At 33.5% G+C, this 12,306-nt stretch overlaps 2 protein-coding genes across 7 annotated transcripts in view; one reads left to right on the top strand and one right to left on the bottom strand.

Moving 5' to 3' along the window:
* Nucleotides 1–4,720, bottom strand: part of LOC149795713 (uncharacterized protein ZK1073.1-like) — a 166,272-nt gene extending 161,552 nt beyond the window's left edge. For all 3 annotated transcript variants that reach the window (XM_089965600.1, XM_089965598.1, XM_089965599.1), the window contains exons 1-2: nt 4,609–4,720; nt 4,386–4,436 (exon numbers count right to left, since the gene is read on the bottom strand). In XM_089965600.1, coding sequence (XP_089821726.1) covers nt 4,386–4,436; nt 4,609–4,626 — 69 coding nt within the window. In that variant the 5' untranslated portion in view covers nt 4,627–4,720. The remainder of the gene's footprint in view (nt 1–4,385; nt 4,437–4,608) is intronic.
* A 204-nt stretch (nt 4,721–4,924) lies between these two features.
* Nucleotides 4,925–12,306, top strand: part of LOC149795714 (cilia- and flagella-associated protein 99-like) — a 69,735-nt gene continuing 62,353 nt past the window's right edge. Inside the window, exons 1-3 of one of the 4 annotated variants that reach the window (XM_089965603.1) lie at nt 4,925–4,991; nt 8,612–8,744; nt 12,015–12,159. In XM_089965603.1, the coding sequence (XP_089821729.1) occupies nt 8,637–8,744; nt 12,015–12,159 (253 nt within the window). In that variant the 5' untranslated portion in view covers nt 4,925–4,991; nt 8,612–8,636. Of the gene's footprint in view, nt 4,992–5,132; nt 5,439–8,611; nt 8,745–12,014; nt 12,160–12,306 lie in introns of those variants that run through there. The other 3 variants (XM_089965602.1, XM_089965601.1, XM_089965604.1) reach the window with 3 other exon arrangements.

Consider the following 12,306-nt stretch of genomic DNA (forward strand, 5'->3'; position numbering starts at 1 on the left):
GTATGGTCTTAGATGTTTGATATACATACAAAAGGTATGGTCTTAGATGTTTGATATACATAAGCACACAACTGACTGGTGGCAACAAGTGAATCTTGGAAACCTCCATATTAGAGAAAATATATAATTCGATGAAAGCAAAGTCTTACTATTATGTGATAGAAGATTTAGTCAAAATATTTAATCATATAAGTCAGAAACAAAAGAGACAATGCTGTATTGTGGAATCTGTATGAACACAGTAAGGTCAAGGTTGTTTATTCAGTCATATCGCAGTGTGACAATTTATAGTGATGTCTAGCACTGGGGCATCATGCTGCAGACATGTAGAATGATGTCACACCTAGTCACATTATCCTGACACCAGGCTGACCAGTCCTAACACTAACCTCTTAATGCTGAGCACCTAGCGAGGCAGCGGTTAGTACCATTTTTGTTTCATATTTGTGAAAATGCAACAAAATGATAGTAAAGGAAATACTATTTAACCAATGCATATCATTACTACAAGTACATAGACAAATAATAAAACCATAAATGTGCAGTCCTATCAATGGATTGCCATAACGAAGCTAGAAAGTGAGTGGTTACATCAAGAAAATCTCTCTTTCTAAAAACAGATCCACAATGGCACAATATGTATTCCTGGTTTTGTCAATTCAGTTGAAAAGAAAGGTCTGGTTCAGTCATATAGTGTTGTCTATGAATAGTTACAGTAATGTTTTTTTGGCAACAATGAAACTATGATGAACAGTATGGTACGACACCACTTGTACATTTGCTCCTATGTATATGTTAAAGGGGTTGTTTCAAACAAGTTTATAAATCTTTGACTGTAATTTTATTTAGAAGTGGTAGTTTGTTAGGCATTCTTACCAACTTGCAATTACAAGACTCTAATCTCATTACTCCTATGAGTTAAATTAATTACAATGTATAGTTTCTGCTGTATCTTTTAAAGTCATATGGCCAAAATTCACTTCATGTGGCTCAATCCAAACAAACAAGCACGAATACAATGGATATAAATATAATACTCTGCATACACATACAAAATGTGTTGATAATAAATATACAATACAGTAATACCTCGAACATTTGCGAGGTTAGGTTCCAGAACCAGTCGCGGATCAGGAGGAATTGCAAATGTTTGGTACGAGTCACTAAAAATGCTAATAAATGCTTATTTCTATGGTTTAAACCCTAAATATGACCCAAATCGTGCTCCCAAAGCACTTTAATTTCATTTAAAAGTTAGCTTAATACATTACCCTTAAAAAGAGAAATAAATGGTTGACATAAAAATAGAGTACAGTATGGCCTAATGGGTATTTGCCACACTAGCACATTTACAGCATGGTACATGTATACTAATATTACCCCTATACTAATTCATTGGCTGCCGTTTTCTTTTGCACTCACAGTAAGGTAAAACCAAGTAACGAATGGGACTGTAAACTTAATGACTGACGTTTTCTTTGTCATTGTCAGGAAGGTAAACTAGGTAAACTTCATATGTCACAGAAGTCATATAACGAAGGTACAATTCAATAAAATAAAGAAAACATGTACATAGAGGGTACCAATTAAAATTTCGCGAATCCGTGAATTCGCGAATCCAGAAACGCGAATGCACGAGGTATTACTGTATAGATTTTTCAACTTAAAAATAAAGTATTGCTTGAAACTAATGTTAAATGCATACTGAGCTATAAGGGTATAATTAAAATCAAAATAAGAGAAAACATGCACACTGTTATGTGTTTAGGCTCTAATAAATAGCAACACAAAAAGAGTGAAAACAACAAGCTTTTTAAAATTTAACAAATAATTTATTTCCCTTGAAAAATTCTGTAAATATGAAAAAAAGAGAAGAACTTATGGTGTCAAGAATCAAATCCAAAACTAATCCAAGAATAATCCATGAATTAAATTACAAAAAGTCCTTGTAATAAATGTTCTAATAATTTCAAGTTTGAATCCTGATGGAAAATCCAAGATGGATGACGATGACGTATACTGTAGTCTGTACTGAGTTGTTTGTTTTTTACAGTTCCTTGTAGAAATACAAATAATGACACTCTGGTGTTGGAAATCCAAATTAAATTTGTAAGCAATGTCTTTCCAAAATTTCTGTGTGAGCGCTCCTCAAAATATTTCCAGTGAGAAAAAAAATTAATCCTTTTGAAATCCAACTGATCTGAAGAAAATTGTAACTCAAAATTTGGCTACAACAAAATAACTTGACATCAGTGTAAAAAGCCCAAAACTGAGAAATCTCTCTCTATGCATCTCTAATAAACAAATGCACAGTAATGGAAAAACCGGAATTGCAAAACACAGGGCCACGTGACCGTGTTTACCCAGTGTGACCCTGAGAAAACCAATCATTTTTACTCTAAGAAATAAAAAATATAAACAATTGTTTATATCTTAAAGACAAGGTCTCATCATAACCTTGGAAACAACCAATCGTTTTAAAATAAAACAGAACTTGTTTACGAAGGCTGCTACAAATTCTGAAACAAGGTCAGGATTTAGATCAACATCTGGTGTTTATAAACTAACAGTCAAGGTCAAACTATTTTTTTAAAAAGTATCATCTCTAGTGAATAAATTTACAATACAATGTCATGTAATGAAAAATAAAAAAAATTAAAACTGTCAAACAATTAAATTGAAATAAACATAAACTATATCAGATATAATTAAATCAAATATACATAACAACACACACACACACACATATTTGCTTTGCTCCCACTTCTATTCTCCTTGTTCTGTTCAAAAGGAGAAGTCACTTCTCCCTACAATTCAAGTCTAACTTGAACCATGCAAGCTGACATAAGTTTTTATGTTTAGAATTTGCTAGAAACAGACTTTTTTTTTACAATTTCATTGGAATGGCTCACAAATAGGTGAAGTTAAAATGTGTATAAATAGGGGCTTAATAAACAATTCATTCCTGTTTTAAGTTCAGTCTTTGTGAATCATTTACAGTTGTGTTGTGATTCAAGAGGAATTATTTACTTAAATTATTAATAGGAATAACAAATTCATAACTCACTTTAGATTAACACTTGTTTTGGAATTATTCTGAACTCAAAGATATTCTGAATTTCTTCAGTGGTACATCAGGACATACAAGACTATTGGAATTCATTTGGAACTCTTTACTTTAAGACTTGTGATAGGATATTTTCAATTATTTGGGATATAATTCACAATACTGTAAGTGTCTCTAAACTTTTCACTTTATGTCACTGAGAAGTAAATTATTGATTTTAGTTAAATTCCTGGTTTGACTTCTTTCCAAACAGAGCTGTAACACAGGCAATATCAAACTTCTGAAAGATTTTTTCATCTATTACTAAAAAAAAACATTTTCTGCACCATATTTCTGTTGGCCAGTCTATTTATTTAATACAACATATGTGATACAGTTTGCCATCGTCAAAATGCACTGAATAATTCCTTACATTTCTTTAACTTTATGAGTTACATCTCTAAGATTTAAACTTATTCATTTTGTTCAACTCTTTTCTTCAAAATTAAAACTAGACATTGCACATATTGGATGCTGACGACAGTTTTATCTGAAAATGGATTGTTCTAGACACCGGAAATAGTGTTTACAATAACATCGTTCGTCGGGTTGCAAACGCGAAAAAGAAGAAAATGTTAGTCTAGGTAGGCTAGGGGCCAGCTGGCGAAAATCAGGTTAGAAATTATAAACTGACGAATGATATTACTAGTTTTGTGTATTTTTAATATCCTCTATGCGTTTCTTTTTTTTTTTTTTTAATCGGTAGGTGGTACAAACAATCGGGAGGCAAACGAATATATTACAACAACAAATTGTGCAGATACGTACGGTAATTTTGACAGCTTTAGACCTAGTGCTTATGTCTGTAAAGCTGTATCCATTTATTGTGTATGCATGAGGGACTCAGACTGCCAAGGTATACATTTCAATGTCAGACATAAACGTTTATTAAAGATATACATGATATAACCATGTTTATGTTTTACGAGAGGCCTAATTTTTCGTCGGTCTACCGACTCGAGACATCGACTCGACACAGCCTGACCCTATCTGACCTTCACCCACATAGCGCCAAACAAACGTACGGAAACTAATTTAGTTGTAAGCCCTGCAAAAAATAGATATAATATACAGTATAAAAAAAAGATGACAGATAATTAAAATAAAAATATAAATGACAAAAATTAAGAATTTTAGCCAACAATACACAAAATCTTCCCTTAAGATATTTGACAAGTAGCTTTAAGCGTCTGTTGCTGAAGCTGAACATATCTCTACAAATAAATTGCTTACCGAAAGCAGAAAATACAACGTTTATCCTAGAAATTAATATATTTACCTGAATATACACATTGAACTTTCCAACTCTGGGTGCAGAAATTTCTCGATGCTGAAAAAAAAAAAAAAAACGTAGCAAAATTAATAGATCAACCGAGTACTGTGTGGGAATATCGTCAAAACTTGGTTGATGATACGAGTGCATGATAAATTCATAACATGCATGAACAGAATACGAAGCAAGCTCAGACATTTTGTTTTAGAAAGCTTGAACAAAACTTTACCTCCAACTCAGATGTCATTTTCAAAGTTAGCCCTTAAAATCGCTGAATAAATGGACGTAAACTCCAAGCATGCACAACTCTTCCACTCGTCTACGATGTAAACAGTGCAATAATCCTCGTATGACCTCGTTTCCTTCCGTTATTTTACGGAAAATAATCTTGAGTGCTTTAAATAAAAATAAAACACAAAATAACATTGTTTAGCTTTATAACATTTTTAAGTATCAGCTTCTCTTTATTTGAAAAAAACTTTAAACTAGTTTTTTTCTAACTGTGTTACCAGACTACTTCTCTTACATATTCAACACATCCTCTACAATATTATACAAGTTAGTACACACGTCTGGATAGCTAACAAAGAACGATTGACATCGTCTTGAAAGGTACATCTTTCTAGAATTTATACGGAAACTGCCCATATAAAGCTAGTCATTGAATTCCTTCCTATAATATCCAAAATTCAAATTGACTTGTATTGGGTTCTAGCTTTTAACATTTGAGGTATTGTTTACAGTTACCTTAGCGACAAAGATGGCTGCCTCCAAGGCTCCATGATTTATGTACTGGCTCACTGCTGTTGAGGCTTGAGTTTTTGTATCTCCTTTTAACCAACATCAGGACGAATCATTATTTTGGTTATTGAAAAGGCATGCTTTTCCTTTTGTGCGCATTTTTTTTCTAGAATTTCAGCCTTGTGGGGCTGACTGCTTCAATAATGCCCATAGTATAGTCCTACAACGTAAGACGTATCAAATTATATTTTTGTTTGGTGCTAGGTCTTACTGTCAAAATAACGGCATTATGTAACGTGTTCCAGAGTCAACTGAGAGGTAAATTTTCAGGAATGTCTCATACACATGACAGCCATCAAACTTCATCTATCTGTCATTTGGTCTCTCTCTCTCACTCTCTCTCTCTCTATCTCTCTCTCTCTCGATCTATATTTCTATCGATCTACTGCGCCTTCGTTCGTCTGACCACAGGAGTCTGACGTTTTATCAATAAAGTACGGCAAAATCTCTGACAGTATGAAATCCCCTTATCGGTAATATAAATAAACACAAGAGTGCAAGTGTGACCACAACCCTTCGCTTGATTCGACTTTTTCTCACGTGTCTTTTATTGCTTCAGAATCGCAAGAAGACTGAAAAACTACACATATACATTCAAAAGACAGTAACATACCAACGCATATCTCTTAAATGACCATGTCCTGAATCCAATCCGGCGAATTAACCTTTATTTTTACCACTACGGTCAAAATCCCTTTCTAGCGAAATTGGCTAGACGGAAGCTGGTTGGAATGCGATGGAAGCCAGGAATGCCAAAATCAGATCACGATAAAGACTAGATGTAGCACCAAAACATATAGCATGTGATATGTTGTATATTGTAGAACTACCAATAGTTAAGAGTATTCCCAATTTGGATCATACCCTAGTACTAATATTAGTACCCTTTCTTCATGGATGGGATGCAAACAGAAGTCTGTTTGTGTCAACAGAGCAGCCAGGTGTGATTCCCACATGGTACTTTTTTAAAATTTTGAACACGTTCCTTACATAAACTGAAAAAAATTAAATAGTCCTGTTATTTAATAGCAGATTTGCTGCATATCATTGTAGAAATAGGTGTAAAATATCATGTACCTTTTTTAACATATTTTCTTTTGATTGTGTGGCAGATTTACATTGTATGACTGAAAAACAAAAAATTGCAACTCTGTGTAATTATTTATTAACAATTATTTACATACAGATTAACATGCCAAATGAGCACTATGTAGCAGTTTACTCCACATTCACATCAACAACTTTAGCTGCTACTCTTGTAACAGTGAATACCTGTAAACTTTAAATATTCAAAGATTGCATCTGTCAGATTACATCTGTCTGCTGTGAAAATTTTACCTGCAATATAGGACAGGCATTCAGCTGGAGCACATGATGCGGGAATCTTTAGGTAGGAGCAAGCAAGCATGTGCAGTGTAGGGTTGAGGCCCTATTGTTCTTTCCAATAGGCCAGTGAGTCAGAATCCACAGACAGGCATGTGACACAAGTAATCTACCAATTGGGAGCTTGACTGTGGAGACTATGGTTTCAAATTAGCTTGTATATTGGCCACCTAAAATTACCCATTCCTTATTGTAATAGTCAACATTCTTGGTCTTTTATTTATCATAACTTTTATTATTCTTACACTTTTTAAGAATATAATTAGTGGTTAGTGATTTTAGTTTGTAGTCGTTTGTAATTACGATCACACTGTGATTACACTGCCAAAATTTCAGCTTGCCCCAAACTTGATATCCCAACATGAGTAAAATGATCAAGTAAAACATGGGATATTTTCAGGAAATTGCATTTTATTTATTTGAACTTTTCTTTTTATCTTTGTTGACACCTTAAAGTCATATGCGATAATTAAAGTTATGGAAAAATATGTAATAATACATGTGGATACATATGTAGATTAGAAAGGGTTAAATTGTACATACAGTTAGCTGGGAAAAAGAGACATGTACATGTACATAGATAAACAGATAGCTAGAAAAGGGGTTGGGAATCATCATAGTCGAAAGGTTTCAGTCTGTGACTTTTTTTGAACTAAAGGAGATGTTTTGATGAAACTTCACCCAAATATATATCATGAGTATGCAGTGTGTCACAATTCACAACCTCGCCACCTATCTCAGGGATCAAGATCATTGTAGTGTAAACATCTTAAGTCTGTTTTCTTGTTAACTACAGGAGATGCAGGGTCATTGCTAATTTGTGCTGGATGAAATGTCACACAGATGAACATTGTATTCAGCAACCCCTAATCCGGAAACAAGGATATAGCTATTTTGCTAAAAGAAAGCTGTACATTTATTTAAGTAAATACAGAATTAAAGAACATGATCCTTGAAATGGCACACAGACACACATGCACACACAGTCATGGGCTTGGTACCAAGGGTAGTTGCCCAAATCACCTACCCCTTATGACAGCCCTTAGGAGATATTTTGATGAAACTTGACTTAGGTATACATTATGACTACAGAGTGTCACAATTCACAACCTCACTAAGTGAGAGAGAGATGTAATAGGTAAAAGACCTTAAACTAAAAATTAAACAACCATTAACAATATTATAGCCAGGGATACTCTTCAGTTTACAATGATTGGAACTTTCTTGCACATTTTTTTAGAAATAAACTGGTTATTTTTCTTTAAAACAGGTTCATTAGAGATAGAAACTTCCAGTTTCCTTTTTATATCTACATAATATAACAGGCATCTCTTCAAATACAGCAACAATAAGGAAAGATAGATTGTAATGACATGTTTATGCTCTCAAGTGAATGAAATCTAGACACTTCATCCATTTGCTTAACTATTATCATCTAGCCACATTGTAATCAGTGACCAACTTTTGGAAATTTTAGCTTGATGACAGCTTCTTTGTAGAGAAAACTATATGAGCTGCAGCATTTTCTGGACTTGCCTATGTTTGAAATATGTGCTTTCAGTTCTACATCAAAGAGTCAGGTGCTAATTTCAGTAATGAGTTTTCCAAACTTAAGTCTATAAATGGACTGAAATTCCCAACAGTGAAACAATCACTGTTTATTTTCATTTATAGTTAGGATAAGTTCTCAAACAATTGTTTTTACTAAAATGTACTTTTCATTATCAACCGATCATGGCTAGCCAAACCTACTCTATTGTATCTTCACCGATTTCCAACCTGGTTCCCATTTTTCTATGTCATTAGTAACATGAGTCCTTCAGAGAAGGTGGGGTTATGAAGGAAAATATGTTAATAAAGAGAAGTGACAAAAGCTGAATGGGAGCCAGATCTGGAATCGAAAGTTCCATAGTTCTGCACTTTTCTGTTTGTTAAGCAATCATACATGTCAGTAACTTTAAGGGCGAAATTTGAGAGCTACTTTGGAACTTTTAGTGCCATTCTAGCTTGGATCTTCGATTCATTACATCATGTTGTCCTTATTTCAGGTCAGATACAGCTATTCTTACAAATATGAACCATGACCTCCTTCTGCGACACTGTGTCGAGGTGCTAGACACCTATGACAGATACATGGAATCAGTTGAAGAACATGTCAATGACTACATCAAATGGAGAAAAGTAAATTTTGGTTTATTTTTTAATATACTGTGCTTAGTCACTGTAAAGAAACATGTTGAGTCAATAGAAATGGTTTTTTGCTATAATGAGATGTCTTGGCTTAGATTTCTCCAGTAGAACTGAATAGAAACATGTTGAGTTAATAGAAATGGTTTATTGCTATAATGAGATGTCTTGGCTTAGATTTCTCCAGTAGAACTGAATAGAAACATGTTGAGTTAATAGAAATGGTTTTTTGCTATAATGAGATGTCTTGGCTTAGATTTCTCCAGTAGAACTGAATAGAAACATGTTGAGTTAATAGAAATGGTTTATTGCTATAATGAGATGGCTTGGATTTCTCCAGTAGAACTCACTTTAGTGATCTGATTCGCAATCAAATTTTCTCAGTCTAGACTTTAACTTGAAGACAATTGCTGGTGAAATTGGGCCAGATCAGGCACTAAGATATTTTTTGGGATAACTATATTGTTGTGACATTGCAAGATACTTCAGTGTAACTGATGTAAACAAAAAAAGGGGGCATTTTTTAAATAATTTTTAAACTGTCTGCTGAATTTATTTCACCTAGTTTTACCAGGATATTTCTTTGTATGTGTTGAAAAATCACTCTGTGCTTGTTTGTGTTAGAGTTATTACCCTTTTTACTCCTGCAACTAATGGCAACTTGTATTGAAGACTTTTCGTGGTTTGCTGTATGTATGATTTTATAAGATAAGATAGGATAAGAATTCTTTATTTCAGACTACATAGTCCATACATCTAAATTAAAATATAGATATAAAGTAAAAGCATTGTATACATAAAAGAACATATATATCATACGTATATTATGGTTGTCATTTAAAGTTGCACATTTTGAAAAGTCTTTGTGAATTTTGTAAGAATTATTTGCCCTTTTAACTTGCAATTAGAGCATATAAATATTGTGAATGCAGCTACTGCTACAGCTGGTTTGCATAAAATAACTTTAATTCCAAATCACGGATCTGGACCAAACTTTGTGGATTGCTTGAATTTGCAGGAAGGAAGAAGCTATTAATTTTGGGGTCAAAAGGTCAAGGTCACTGTAACATAGAAGATTATTAAACATGGGGCAGGTGTGCTATAGACTTGTCACCATGATAGTTGTAGAAGTGAGTTGGGATGCAGAAGCTGGGGTATATTTACATTAGCAAATCGCTCACTATTCCCCTGATTCCTGTTTTATATACATGAGGGAGGGGGGTACTTTTGACAAAAAACTTGTTAACATGAACTTAGCAAAATGCATTGGAAGCTGAGAAATGAATATTTGTGTTTGTATGCGTATGTAAATGGCCTGTTCAGATTTTCTTAACATTATGGCAGTTTTGATGGTGAGGTAGGTTACAGGCAAAGCTGTGTTACAATGTGTGTGTAACATAAAATCCTTAAATATATCATGAGTTATGCATTGATGAGAAACCACATTATAAAGGGTTAACACCAACTAGGAACTAAAACTTAAGCAAAAATATTAAGTTTTTAGTTCAGAACAAATGTATCCAAAAAATGGGCATCTGAGAAAATATTGATGCTATGTTTGGGACTGTAATATACTGAAACATCTAAATGTGAGGAACATTGTTCAAGCAGAATAATTCTGTTACAACTAAAGAAACAGCTGTGACATCTATATTTGTCATTGAAAACACTGAAAGGGTAAAGATTAAGGAAAGCAATTTGTCAGTTGATGGATCATTTGCACAAACATAATTCCACCAATTCTCTAGCATAACAATTTATGTAAATAAATTCAGGTGGTGACTTCAGGTTAATTGAATGAAGATATTTTGTTGCCAACTTTTGAATAAAATTCACTCTCTACCAAGCCCTAGAAGTTGTATAGCAGCCAAAGTTGAAATGATGGGAACAGTCACTGCCTAATACAGTCAAAATATGGAAGCAGGCAGGCAGTTGACATCATTTCACCCCTGTTCACACAGAATTAGGCTGGCATCATGTTCATACTATATGTATTGTGTTTTAACACCAACAGAATACATGAATAGCAGTTCCCTGTCCTGTGTTTGATATTTTGACTGCATTAGGCAGTGATTGTTTGGACCATTTCGACATTTCATCGGTAGAGCCTTTTCTTTGCCTGCTGCAGGGTTTCAAACAATTTTGAAAAAATACAACAAGAAAATCTATCTTGAAAGAAAGAAACACAATTACAATAGGACAGCAAAGAAAGACATTTTTATGATGGCTTGAGATATAGATGGTTATTTAGATAGTATGTTTAATACTTTATACATCATGATTATTGCTTTACATATGTATTGTAAGCACAGTTTTAATTTGGTTTGTTTTCCAAATATTACAACAAAATGCAAGCATTGCCAGTGGTTGGTCATTAACTTTCCCATGTTTTATGTATTTTGAAATGAAATTGTTCATTGTGTAAAAATTGTAGAGGCTCTGCTGTTAGTGTTCATTAAATATGAAGTACAAGAGAAACAAATTGACAAGTTTTACCGCATTTACTTGCTTTAAGTTGAGTCCCACTGCAGACCACACAGACCCAGATCTGCTGTACCATAATGTGCAGGCAGATCTGGGTCTGAACAACTTGTTAGGAGTAATCAGTAGAACAAACAACATAGACCCTAATGTGCAGGTGCATTATGCTATGGCAGATCAGGATCTTTGTTGTTTGCAGTGTGACTTGACTTATAAGCAAGTACATACGATATATGTCATGAAAAGTGAAGAGTTGCATATGTAAGTTTTCCTTAAGTATCCTGGTAACTAAGTCAGCTTAACACAAGATAGGATTTTTTTTCATATGACAAAAAAGACCATTAATTACTTGAGAACATGGTATTTATTATGTTACAGTATGGCATATATTTGCGATGAGATGTTATGATGATTTTAGATCATAGTGTCAGGTGATCTATTAATATCCAGTCCATTATGTATTGATCACTTTATATGCACTATGTAAGCTTATTTTCAGAATATTTTAAAACTTTTTATTACTGTACTTATTATATTGATATCCTCTCTAAACCAGGAAACGTGAAAGGAATATGGACTTTATTGTTGAGGTGTTCTCAGATTCTGTACCAAATACTTTGAAAACCTTTTATTACAAAACTTACTGTATTGATGTTCTCTCTAAACCAGGTAACAAAGTAAGGGATAGGAGGGACTTAATTGTTGAGATGTTCGCAGGCTTTATGATGAATTCTTTGAATTTGTATTACTATAGTTATCGTAATGATATTCTCTCTAAACCAGGTAACAGAAGATGGGGATAGAGACTTTATTGTTGAGGTGTTCTCAGGCTGTGTAAGGTACTCCAATATCATCAACGTAATTCTGGATGGCTTCTACTCTAAAGATGGCAAAAATACACTACGATCGGAACAGCATTTCTATGGAGGTAGTATAATACTATTCAGTTTTGATCAGTGGTCTAGATAATTTTGGTTATTTTTAAATTTTAAATTCATTATTATTTTTATATGCTTATTTCCACAGTTTTAACTACCATGCTGTATATTTAAATAATAGTTGTGCTCAAAACCCT

This window comes from Sinohyriopsis cumingii, chromosome 7 (assembly GCF_028554795.1).
Source record: "Sinohyriopsis cumingii isolate HCF-2022 chromosome 7, ASM2855479v2, whole genome shotgun sequence".
NCBI classification, from domain to species: Eukaryota; Metazoa; Mollusca; class Bivalvia; order Unionida; family Unionidae; genus Sinohyriopsis; species Sinohyriopsis cumingii.